At 44.3% G+C, this 13,614-nt stretch overlaps 1 protein-coding gene across 1 annotated transcript in view; it reads left to right on the forward strand.

Annotated features, from left to right (window-relative positions):
* Window positions 1-1,177: 1,177 nt before the first annotated feature.
* Window positions 1,178-13,614, forward strand: part of LOC130127911 (actin-binding LIM protein 1-like) — a 56,834-nt gene continuing 44,397 nt past the window's right edge. The window contains exons 1-2 of the mRNA XM_056297623.1: window positions 1,178-1,430; window positions 8,934-8,942. Coding sequence (XP_056153598.1) covers window positions 1,178-1,430; window positions 8,934-8,942 — 262 coding nt within the window. The remainder of the gene's footprint in view (window positions 1,431-8,933; window positions 8,943-13,614) is intronic.

The following is a 13,614-nucleotide window of genomic DNA, read 5'->3' on the forward strand; positions in this document are numbered from 1 at the left end:
CTAATCTGATGCCCCTTTTCCACTGCATTGGTGCTGGCTCAGCTCGACTCTACTCGCTTTACTTTTTGGGATTTCGTTTTCCACTGCAGATAGTATCCCCTCACGTACCACGTACTATCCCTAACTTTTGCCCAATGGAAAACCAAAAAACCCGAGTAGCGTTGAGTCGAGTCGGATCCATGCAGTGGAAAAGGGGCATTAGTCTCTGAAATGGTGCCAGGTTAAATGTGGACATGCAGCTAAATAGTTCTTGGCATGTACTGATGTGGGTTTGAATTTAGATTTTTAATACGAAATGATGGATTTAAACGACAATACAAAACCGCATGACATAATCGAAGGCTATAGTTTGTAATCTTCTCAAAGGCTCTCCCCAATCTCAAAGGATTATTGGTAGGACGCGTCCCTCATTACTGTATGACATGCCTGTGACAAATTGTTGGAATGTGTGTGTGTGTGTGTGTGTGTGTGTGTGTGTGTGTGTGTGTGTGTGTGTGTTGTGTACTTATCTCTTTGTGACGACCAATTTGAGTTTTTAACCATCAGAGTGAGGACGGTCCTCATTTCTTTGAGGGTGTATTTTAGGGTTAGGACTTGGGGGTTTAGGTTGATGGTTAAGGTTAGAGTTAAGGCCTAGTGAATGAATGTAGTTAATAAGGGGTCCTCACAAAGTTACAGGTACACGTGTGCACGTGTGTGTGTGTGTGTGTGTGTGTGTGTGTGTGTGTGTGTGTGTGTGTGTGTGTGTGTGTGTGTGTGTGTGTGTGTGTGTGTGCATGGGGTGGTTTAGGTAGGCTGATTGGGGATAGTTCCTAGAGATCTTGATCCTCTATTTACCTTGAAGATAAACACTAAAAATATACCCCTCTTAATCTTCTTAAGGGCAGCGAGGTAGAAGCTAGTCTCGTACCATCTGACGGACAACACACACACACACACACACACACACACGCACACACTGAGTCAATCAGTCCCTGAGTCTTAGAGTGCAACTTAATACCTGAGATCCAAAGGGAGGATTTGCCATTTCACTGCTCTGAGTGCATATGTAGTTTCAGCTGCTTGCTGAGGCCTTTCTTAACGCCCGGGGTTTTCTCCTATGGTTTCTCATTTGGAGTCGATCTGCCAGCCCGACTGTTGGGCCAAGAGTCTCCTCAGCCTCAGCCTCAGCCTCAGCATGCCTAACCTGCCCAACCTCGGCACCCTGGGCCGGATCTGCGGCTCCAGCCGCAGCGACGAGACCATCGTGTTGGACCGCGTCAAGCGCAAGAACTCGGTGAGGCGCATGTCAATCATCGAGGACGGAGAGCTGTCCGAGGTCCTCTACCTGATTCCCAAGCAGTACATGATGGAGCAGCTTCCTTTCCTGAACCCCAACGACTACATGCTGTGCGAGAAGATGGTGGGCATACCGCCAGAGCTGTCACTAAGTAAGTAATTTAATCCTAACCTTAACCCTGAGCAAATGGTGCCGCCATTCTCTGAGGTAGGCGTTGTATTTCCAGGATGGTGACGAAAATGGAAATTGGCAGTCAAATGTAGGCCGACCAGCAAATGTCTAAGTGATGCCCTATAGTGAATATGATCAAACTGCTCCCATAGGTCATTGATCAACAAGAAAATGTAGTTATAACTATAGTGAATATGGCTGTTGCTAACTCCCCCTCTCACCTTATTGTGGTCACCGTTGGTCATTGAAGTTAGTCACTATTACGCACTCAGTATTTTAGTTTATTGCAGATATGAGATATCAGTTCTATAAAACTGATTTATTTTTAGATAAAATGGAAGAAATCCTGAAGGGCATACGGGCTTATGTTTTAATGTATTTTGTCTGGTGTAGCACATTTCCCTGTTGGCTCTACAACAAATGGAATAACCCAGATTATCCATATCTACAAATCCACCATGTTGGTTAAACTTTGTGTATGGTGTGGTAAGAAATTAGGGGCCGATTGTCATTGGTCGGTGTTTTTTGGTATAGACGAGACAGAAATGCATTGTGGGTGATATTGGTACCCCAACGTGAGACAACTGTAAGTTCTGTTATCAGAAATTCAAGCTAAGTCGGGGAACCGGCGATGTATAACCCCCCCCCCCCACTTGACATTCATCCTCTGACTTCTCAGTTTCCTTCAAATGTGGTGTATTTGAAAACACCCTAAAAACATCTCTGTCTAGGAGAGAATAGATACTAGTCATGTGTAGAATATGAATAAACTCCATCAGGGCAAAGTCACCGTGTTTTACTAGTATAGTAGAGGAAACAAAACTTTATTAATTTCACTGAAGTTGTTTCCTCACGTGATGTTACTTTGCAAAGGGGTAGGGGGTATCCTCCAGGTTAAGAGGTAAACAATCATATATGATTTGTAAAATAATCAAGAAAATTATTCCACAGGTAATAAATCCAAATGCAAGCTAACCAGTGGTTCTTTTACAAATTCTGATGCAAGTCAGGTGTATTGGCCGTACTAAAAATTGTCCCTAGGTATGAATGTGTGTGTGTGTGTGTGTGGGCCCTGTGATGGCCTGGCAGCCTGTCCAGGGTGTCTCCCTGCCTGCCGCCCAGTGACTACTGGAATAGGCTCCAGCATCCCCGTGACCCTGAGGAGAGCAGGATAAGCGGTTCAGATAATGGATGGATGGATGGACATATGCATTTGTGCTCATCTAGAGTTGTTTAGATTATCATCAGTCATGTGTTTGGGTTGGCTGTACGGTGGCGCAGTGGTCAGCATGGTTGCCTCACAGCAAGAAGGTCCTGGGTTCAAGCCCTGGGGTAGTCCAACCTTGGGGTCATCCCAGGTCGTCCTCTGTGTGGAGTTTGCATGTTCCTCCTATGTCTGTGTGGGTTTCCTCCGGGTGCTCCGGTTTCCTCCCACAGTCCAAAGACATGTAGGTCAGGTGAATCGACTGTATTAAATTGTCTCTAGGTGTGTGTGTGTGTGTGTGTGTGTGTGTGTGTGTGTGTGTGTGTGTGTGGTGGGGCGGGGCGGGGCGGGGCCCTGTGATGACCTGGTGGCCTGTCTAGTGTGGTTCCCCGCCTTCTGCCCAATGGCTACTGGGATAGGCTCCAGCATCTCCAAGTGTAAGGATAAGCGGTTTGGATAATGGATGAATGAATGTGCTTGGGGTTTTAGTTCATATATATATATCTAGCTAGGCAAATGGTCTGGATAATATCCCTGACAGCACAAATGAAGTGTAACTATGCATGATAATGAGTTGCATTTTGTAAAATATGCATTTCTCAGGTTGGAAATCAAGAATTACACCAACCATATGCAGGAGCCTTCTGCCCTATGTTTTGCTGCGGTCATTAGCAAACATCATTATCACATCAGATTGTGGGACACAATTCAAGGGACTTTATTAAGAAATTGACTAATGAATTAATCACAGCATTTACTAAAGGCCACTCCGAAAGCACCTACTTCTACTGGCGACACCTATTGGTCATGTGTATTATGCCAGATGTGACGTAACCGCCTATGGAGAAGGTGGCGAGACCAGATAGAGGACACGAGGAGGGTTGGGCTGCGGGAGAGGGATGGGTCAGACAGAAAGCTATGGAGGGCAAAAATCTGCTGTGGCGACCCCTGAGAACCAGGACACAAACTGAAAGAAGAAGCATTATATCAGATGCGAGCTGATACAGTGACTATGAGGTGTAACCACAGACGTCGTGTTTTCCCTTTATTTTTTTTGTCGTGGGGAAAACTCAAAATATGTGGCTTTATTCACTGATTCACTGAAAGACATCACGGAGATCCTGTTCCGATATTTGCATTCCCTGTCATGAATCTGCCAAATCCTCCATAAGCCTCCACTCCAGTCCTGGATGCGTACGTACGTGTCTCAACTACTTTAGCCAACAGACACGTCACACGTGCAAAAAAAAAATAAATCTAACTATAATATTTTTTTCCTGTGCCAATTGGAAAGATCCCCCTTCCAAATAAATGTCCTCTTTCTGAGCAGTTTCCGTAGATGGGAGGCCGCAGAGTACACGAGTTAGGGGGGGCAACCGAGAGCCGCCACACCCGGGACGCGAACCCATATGTTCCGCACCGCGGGCGACAGCGTTAACCAGTCGACTGAAGACTCCGCCGCGTTAGCCAATGGCTACCCAGCCTATTCATCCGTGATCGTTACAGTACGTTCTACAACTTTTCATCTTCAGCATATTTGCGAAATAAATCTTTAAAAGGCAATTTCCAGACAAGAATTATTCACTCGGAGGTAGACATGTGTAAACTACTAAGACACGTTAGCCCCTAGCTAACGGGTCTGACCCTTTAGCCGAGCGGTTAGTGATGTCGCCTTGTGGTGCAGTACACCCCGTATCGAATCCCGCACCGGGCAAGAAAATAACCGGTTACACATGGAAAAATAAAAACTAATAACAGACCAGAAAATAAAGTTAGCTGACCCAACCGTATTTCAAAGACACCAACTGCAGACCACTGTTGTGTAACTAAAGACATCCAAAACTGAAAATCATCCAAAACAGGAAAGTGAGTTTTTATTTCCTTTAATTGTCTTTTGGAGTCATCTATTGCAGCGACGTCACTGACCAGACTAGATTTGAAGCCGTGGTTTCATCCGATGTGACAGGGTGACGTCATGTTTCCGTCCAACTTTCCAATACATTTGAAGTGAAAAATGAAGCGTCTTTATGCGCGCGTAGTGATCCGGAGAAGGAAATCACCAAGTTGGATCGGTCATCGGTACACAAGGTTTATTGAGGGAGAATGGTTTCATCACTCATCTAAGTGACCTCTTCAGTCTCAGCCAGTGGCGGATCTAGAGATTTTTTTCCTGGGGTGGCAAGACTGTGTCCCGCCTGTGAGGGGGAGGGGGATTCTAAATCGGCGACTTCTGTTTGAGATGAGTTTGGTGCGGGTCTCATTGACCTTCACCATGCATGTACATAAAATATACTTTAAAAACATATTATCTGATTTATAAATGGGGTGGCAAGGCTGTGTCCCAGAGGTGGCAGCTGCCACCCCTTGCCACCCTGTAGATCCGCCCCTGGTCTCAGCTGACTGCAGGTATCCCCACCCTTATGAACGATACAGTTGCATAACGACCGAAACCAACGATCGCTTTCATATGCAAATTGCCGTGACCATTAACCAGAGTTATGGCCATGTGCGACGCCCACTAAATGTATGGTCACAATTTTGTGATATACTGAATCAATTTACTTTTTATTTTCTGGAATATTGTTGCGTTGGGTTTTAGTCTACCAGTACTTTCAGATGAACGCCGCCCTAGTTTTCGCCACAGGGGGCGCTGTCTGAAGGGAGTTTCACGCTAGGTAGCGTAGAAAGCTGTCGTCTTGCTTCAGACGCTGACGAGCAGAGCCGAAGAACATGGCGGCCGTTGTCCCTCGTCGTCATTTCTCCTGTTCCTGGCAGGTTGGTGAATAAACATTCTTGTGTAATGGTTTACGAATACGTCGAACATGGTAGGCCTCTGTTCTGGTGTAAAAAAGAAGGAAGTGTGATTTAAATATGTCGAATGAACAAAAGTTTACATCGCGCTACTCGAACGAACGGTTAGCGAGCTGTACTGGAAGTCAACGAGACAAGATGGCCGCCCGCACTTTGCGCCGTTTTATTTTGTGTAGTTTAGTGGTTCAGACTCGGTCACACGGACGTGTTTTACCAAGTAATGGCTCCCGGTCATGTCTAAAAGGGGTGCACAGGTAACCGCCATGGCAGCAGTCATTGGGAGTATGTTTTTGGTGTGATATTAGCGTGTAAATGTTCGCTAGCTCTGTGCGAACTTGCTCGCCGTTCACTGTGACGTTAATTTGGATTTTCTAAGCTCAGCAAACTGGTTATCTAGCATGTCAAACACTCGTTAGTGTTCAGTTTTACCGTTTTAATGGTTGTAAGAAGCTCAGATTCTTATCCGTCAGCAGTAGTCAGTTTTATTTTGTTTCATTGAGTTGAATGAGTCTAACAAAGACATTAGACTAGCCCTCATGAGAGCTCACGTGTAAGCTGTATTTAAAGCTCAGGTAACTAAATGCATGGAATGTGTAGGCTATTGGTTTATAACTTTTCAGTTTATGGAGTATATGCGAGACCTGTTGCAAGGAAAAGCCAACGTAATTGTTTTTCTAAGATACCAAAAACAAATGGGAGGGGGAAAAAAGGATTTGTTGTTTGAATAAACGATGCAGTTGTTCACGAGTGGGGGTAGGATGGTGCGAGTGATTGACAGGCGGGTTGGTGCAACGTGAGCAGTAATGCGGACATTGTACCGGACCGTTGTGGTGAAGAGGGAGCTGAGCCGGAAGACAAAGCTCTCAGTTTACCAATCAGTCTTCGTTCCAACTCTCACCTATGGTCATGAGCTTTGGGTAGTGACTGAAAGGGTGAGATCACGGATGCAAGCGGCTGAAATGAGTTTCCTCCGTAGGGTGTCTGGGCTTAGCCTTAGAGATAGGGTGAGGGACTCGGACATCCGGAGAGAGCTTGGAGTAGAGCTGCTGCTCCTTTGTGTCGAAAGCAGCCAGTTGAGGTGGTTTGGGCATCTGATTAAGATGCGTCCTAGCCGCCTTCCTTTGGTGGTTTTCTGGGCACGGCCAACTGTGAGGAGACCCCGGGGTAGATCCAGAATTTGCTGGAGGGACTACATGTCCAATCTGGGCTGGGAACACCTTGGGATCCCCCAGGAGGAGTTGGAGGGCATTGATGGGGAGAGGGACGTCTGGAGATGTCTCCAGGTCACAACAGCAGTGAAGGTGGCTGGAGGCTGCAATAGAGGGTGGTCCCCAGTCATCTTGGTTCTTAATGCCATTGGACTCTGGCCACCCCCTGTCAAGGACCGCGTGGTGGCTGCAGGTGCATCAGCCACTCCATGCAAAAAGCTATCCCGCACAGGCGTCCTCCTGCAAGGATACCCACAAGGACCTAGAAGAAGGACAGTTATACTCGACCCCGAGTGACCACCGATGATGATGATGTAACAAAAAGCATCACTATTATGTTTCTACAATTCACATCACTTTTACAAATACCTTCATTTCACATTTCTAGCATCCAACAGCAGAGTCCTCGATTGATACTGTGACTCGCGGATGAACAAGTGCGAGCAAACAGGGTTGATCAGCTGTGCTTAAGGCAAGTTCCCTGAAATCGCATGACGGTTCAGCCCCGAGCGAGTTTTGCAGCTTTGCTTGTATTCGTGTTCGTGTCTAACTGAGGATTACTTACTCTGAGGCAGTGTTTTTTATAGTAGCATGCTAAATAACACAACCGTGACCCAAACCTAACCTGCTGGGCAAATAAAACTAGAACAGCTCCAGGGTCGGAAAAGGATGTGAAAACAGTAAATTGGAAAGACGTGGTGAGAGAGGCAGGCGAGCGAGGGAATGAATGTGTCATGGCCACTCCTGGTTCCAGCCACCCCAGCCCTGTTTCCTGCATCTCGTATCTAGCGCTGCTCTGACACCATCCCAGTCCTGAGTCCTGCCCAGTTTTCCTCTGTTACCCATTTGCTCCAAAGGTGTCGTTGATAATTCAATTAAGTTTCTGTGCGTTTAAATTTGGCTGTTTAGTCAGAGTGTACCATCATTTGTCCTCGTGGGATCCTGATGCCCTTATGTTTCCTACCATTAAACCGTTTTCATGTCTGTATTTGGGTCCTCAATTCCTGACACCCCCCCCTGTAACAGGATGCTGATAAATCTTCAACTGTCATGAATGTCTTGCCGCTACTCTGGCCAAGTGGTCTCCTGTTTTAAACACATACATGTGTTCTGTACATGTGAGCATGCATGTGAGATGATTCCCTCTGTGTGTGTGTGTGTGGGGGGGGGATAAATCAACGCTTCATACGCTAACTCCCATATTTGTCTGGCTTTGGAACACACACACACACACACACACACACACACACACAACAACTATTTTCGTTGCCCTTGTTGGTTCCTCTTCTCTCTTGTTCTCTTTCAAACTCTCAGATTCATTCTCACATCTTGTCTGGTTCTATCTCTCTTTCACTCTCTCATTCTCTCACATTCTCTCTCTCTCATTCTCACATCTCTTGTCCTGTCTCTCTGTCACTCTCTCACATTCTCTGTCTCTCTGTCGCTTTCTCTCTCTCTCTCTCTGCACATTTTGGACCACCCCCTTCCTCCCTGGGCTAGCGGTGCCTCCTCTCCTCTTTGAATTACTGGAGTATGAGCTCTCCCAGGACCACAGACACACACACACTCATACCCACTCATCCACACACATACACACACAGAAGCCAATGGTCGTGGGGAAGCAGAAAGGTATGGGAAAAATGACTTTGGGAATTGCTTGTTTCTTTTTCTGTGTGTGTGTGTGTGTGGGGGGGGGGGGGTGTTTGAGAGAGAGAGAAAGGGTGGACAGATGCCTATACATTTGTGTTAATTGTGTATCTTTTGAGCCATGGGCTTGTCATGACAAGTGCGTGGTCAGCTGATGATAGGTATGTGATGTGGCTTGGTGTCTTAGATGTGATTGAACATGGGACACAGTGTGACTGTTTACCCTTTGATTTAGTATGCAGGTATTGTGATTAAGCAGTGAATAATTAGTCTCTTTGTGACAATGTCGTATTTCCCGTAAGGGAAACATAAGGCAGAGGTGTCTTTGGTTGCACTCCATGCATGGAATGCATGCCCCTGTGTGTGTGTGTGTGTGTGTGTGTGTGAGCAAGAGCGAGAGAAATAGTGTGTGTGTGTGTGTGTGTGTGTGTGTGTGTGTGTGTGTGTGTGTGTGTGTGTGTGAGAGAGAGAGGGAGAGTTAGTCTGTGTATGTGCATGTGTGTATGTGAGAGAGAGTGTTAATGTCGTGTGTGTGTGTGTGTGGTTCTACCAGAGTGTGTTTGTCTGTCGGATAGTTTCTTTTCATATTGTTAAATGGGTGGTTATTGAAAAGTGACCCCTGGTTGGTCATTTCACAGCAGTACCGGTGATGTAATGAAAATAGCGGTGATGTAATGAAAACTGATGCACAGCAGTGGTGGGAAGGTGCCGAGTGCTGTGACTGACAGCTGCTGACACACGTGCCAGAGAGGAGACTGACTTCTGTGTCCTTGAGCTGGTGTTAAATGAATTCATTAGATGCCATCTGGTTCTGGCTGTTGATGAGAAGACTTTTAGGAAAGCATCTGGGGCTTTTTTCTATGAAGCGTTAAAGTTGTTTAAATGTCTCAGGTCTCTGATTGATCCATATAGGCCAGCCAATAGGGGCTGTCACAGTTTAAAGTTGTGTGTGTGTGTGTGTGTGTCAAGGGCTAGGAATGTAGTCAGTGAGGGGTCCCAACAAGTATAGGGAGACGTGTGTGTGTGTGTGTGTGTGTGTGTGTGTGTGTGTGTGTGTGTGTGTGTGTGTGTGTGTGTGTGTGTGTTTGTGCTCGTGTGCTCCCTGTTTTATGTGTCTTGTGTGTGTCTATATTTGTGTCCGTGTGTGTGTGTTTGTGCGAGTTCATATTATTTACATCACATCCTGACGGGATGCTTAACATTGACATTGTAACATAGATGCTTTAGCAGTGGTTCAACAGAGCTAAAGTTAGCTCATCTGAATCACGTTTTAGCTAACCGACAACTCAGAAAATCAAATTGACACATCAGAAACACTTAAAAACTTGTATCCAAAGATTGATTTGTGTGAGCAGTTTAAAGATGATAGAGAACGTCTTACTTGCATCTCCGTCGATGGTGTTTCTGTGAAATCCTACCGCGAATGAAACCACATGGACAACACCAAGTGATAGAGTATGAGGGACAGACTAAGAGAGAATAGTGGTGCAGGGAAGGAAAAAATGTTTTCACAAATTTCTGAAAAATTAGTATTATAATAACAATAATTTAAACATGATTTTAATAATGTTATTGTGTAATGAATGTTATGGTAATTATAATAATGTTATACTTTAAAATAAAATGAACAAAAAAACAAAACCATAACACATCCAAATCTAGGGACAGCTAAACATGAAACTTAAATTGTCTTTTGGTGAGTGAATTAAAAGTCAGGTTCATGAGACTTCACATCCAAAAACACTTTCAGGAAAAGTTTTTTTTTTTAAGTATTACTTGTCACAGTGTTCAAGTCATTTACACCCAGTAGTTGCCCAGTATCACCAGTTCTGCACTCCTCAACTCTATTGACACAGGTGTGATTGGGTTCTTTGTGCCTTGCTCAAGGGTCAGCAGATGTTGATGGAATTTATAGGGTTTGTTATTCGTTTTCCCCGCCCAGATTTGTTGTGTTTTCTAGAATCATACTAACAACTCGACCTGCCTCTTCATCCTCTGTGGTTGTTTTGTTCGAAGAAGACCATCGAGACATTTCTAGATTGTAAACACATAGAGCTCAGCTCACAACAGACTGACCTCAACATCAGACATCCACCTTAACTTTTACCTGAGCAAAGACAGATTGATGGATGGATTGATGGATGGATAGATAGAGTTTATTGTCCTCTGTTAGAGGAAATTTGTTGCCACAACCTGTACACACGGAAGAGCAATTAAAGAAACGTTCAATCAATCAAACATACACAAAAACATAGCCACAAGGAACACAATCGTCATCATCATCGACGGTCACTCAGGTCGAGTATGACCGTCCTCCCTCTGGGTCCCTCTGAGTCCTCAGGTGCGTGTAGAGGCTAATCCTGGAGCCGCATAATGGGAGGACACGTGCACATGACAGCTTTTTACGTGGAGTGGCTGATGTGCCTGCAGCCACCACACGGTCCTTGGCAGGGGGTGGCCAGAGTCCAATGGCATGGAGAACCAAGATGATTAGGGACCACCCATTGTTGCAGCCTTCATCCACCTTCACTGCCGTTGTGACCTGGAGACGACATCTGCCAGTTCCACCATTGAGGTCTTTGTTGGATCACGCTTTGTCTGGAACCTCCTCCTTGACCTATTCATCTTGGGTGACCCTATCAGGAGCCAAGCTCCGGATGGCATAGCTCATGGAATCATTGGTACACACAATCTTCTCCACCACGGCAAGGTGGTGATCCAGAAGAAGACACGGAACACAATATAGTCTGAACAACAGACATATAAATTTAGTGGAGCAAAACAAAGTTAAAAGTAGGGCTGCAACAAATAATGGTTTTCATTCTCGATTAATCTATTGATTAATCATTTAATCAAAACAAAAAAAAATGACATTGTTATAGCCAGTTCCCAGAGCCCAAAATGCTTTCTTGAAACTTTTTAGTTAGTCTAACCAGTATTTATATCATAATGATATAAACTGGGGAAAGGCAAGCAAATGTCAGTAATTGGGAAGCTGTAGCCAGCAAATATTTGGCATTTTTATTTGACAAATGACTAAAATAATAAATTGATTAGTTTTGTGTCAGTTGGCTAATCAATAAAATGACTAATCATTTCAACACTAGTTAAAAGTTCGGTCGATGCTCTTCTTAAATTGGCAAGACAGTGCTTTTAATTCAACAGGTCCCTAAACAGGAAGTAAAAAAAGTATTTCCTGTTTGGAGTAAAACATTGGCCTTGTGTAACCAGGTAGGTAGAACAGACAAAAGTCAAAGGGTTTCTCTTGGATGGTTGTGAAAGATTTCTCCATCCTGAACTGGTCCCATGAAGGAGGCAGAAGGCTAACCCTTGACACTTTTTCTTCTAAGCCCTGGCATTAGAGGGTATTTATTTAGTGTGTGTTACCTTGAGACATTTTGGCCCAGAAGACAGGCCCATTCCCCAGGAGCCTATGACATGAAGTCTTGCATAAACAGATGACCGCTCATCAATTCCAGACCACTCCCAGTTCATATTAGTGGTTTGATTAGATCTGATAAAGTGTCCATTAATTGACCATAAAGGGAAATATTAACAAACTTTGGGCTTTAATACTGTGATGTTATGAAGTTTCCACCCGTCCCTTGTTCCTTTCATTGTTGTTTTTGTGCGGCTTGGCTTGTTGACTCTTAATGTGAAAAGGAATATAGTCCTATTTATGAATGAGTTTATGAACAAAGAATATAGTTCATATGACTCTATGAATAAGTTGGACAATTTTGTATATGGTTCCTATACCCCTGTATTTAATATTCAGTGTTATGGGGAAAAAACACACGTCTTCAGAATAAGTGGGCCAGCACTTTGTAACTATTTATATACTTTAAGTAGAATGTAATGTCAACATTTGCTGAAGATGCTAAATATAGGTGCACTTCACCCCACACAATACACACACACACACACATCATGACACCCTGTACTTGCGGGGACCCCTCATTGACTACATTCATTCCCTAGCCCTTAACCCTAACCTTAACCATCGTAACTACATGCCTAACCTTAACCTAGTCCTAATTCTAACCTTAACCCTAAACCCAAGTCTTAACTCTAGAATAGACCCTTTTCCTAATGGGGACCCAATAAATGCCCCCCAACCACCCACACACATAGATGGAGATTTTCCAAGCTGGAGATAGCAATGACCATGATTAACTGTCCCTCTCAAGTTTCCTTTCTGTGTGCCATCCTTCTAAATCTACCTTACGCTAATACTTAACGCCATATAACACCATATCGGCCGCACCGTTTTCAGAGATGATGAGAAAGACCAAATGTTGCTTGCTAGACACTAAATCCTTTAAAACTTTCCCACCCAAGTACAAATCTGGCTTGAGCATGTTTGATAAGGCAGCCCAAAAGTCCTTTACCCCTTTTTCTTATTAGAGAGAACACAGATGAGATGAAGATGCAAATGTTTTGACTTTTCATATCAAAATTTTAGAGTTCATAAAAGCACAGTGTTTGTCCTTCTGAAAACATCACAAATCCAAAATACAAAGAAATATTGTGCTGTTTTCAGTCATTTCTATTCGTGACCTCCTGTTCACTATCAAAGCTTCAACGCTAACATTTATCTTAACACTAATGCCAGTCTGAGATAAACTCACTTCTGTTGTGGTCTGAGACTGTTGATCTCCTTAAAGTTTTAAAAGGGTCTCAAAGAATTAAACTACTGATGATAACTGAAATGTGATTGATAGTCCTTTGTGTGACATTGGTCAGTTACACCTTGTTGGAGTTAAAGCTTATTTATCAAAGTGTTGATCAGTATTACTTATTATCATTGTTGTTATTAATTATATTATTATTGGGCACGTTGATAGATCACCTGGTAGAGCGTGTACCACATATCAAGGCTGAGTTCCTCCCACAGTGGCCTGGGTTCGAATCCAGCCCGGGCCCTTTGCTACATGTCATCCCCTGTCTTGCCCCTGCCTTTCCTGTCTCTCTCTACTATCACGGTCAAATAAAGTGGAAAATGCCAAAAACAAAAAGATCTTTATCGGATCTTTATCGGACTATCGGATACAAAAGGTTAGCAGCCGACGGGTGATATTCCTTGGTAGATGTTGCAGGTGTTCAGCGATATCCTCTTGAACTTGGAGAGCTGTTTTTTTGGTGGAGACCAACCGTACCAGTTAGTTGGACACTGCAAAGGAATGTGTCAAGCCTTGGTGCTTCACTAAAATGACACTGCAGCCTATTCCTGTTCCAAGTATATTGTTCTGCACTGCCTTGGGTCCAATGAGAAAAGGCCGAGAGAGGACTAG

The sequence above is a fragment of the Lampris incognitus genome, chromosome 17 (genome assembly GCF_029633865.1).
Source record: "Lampris incognitus isolate fLamInc1 chromosome 17, fLamInc1.hap2, whole genome shotgun sequence".
In the NCBI taxonomy this organism is placed as follows: domain Eukaryota; kingdom Metazoa; phylum Chordata; class Actinopteri; order Lampriformes; family Lampridae; genus Lampris; species Lampris incognitus.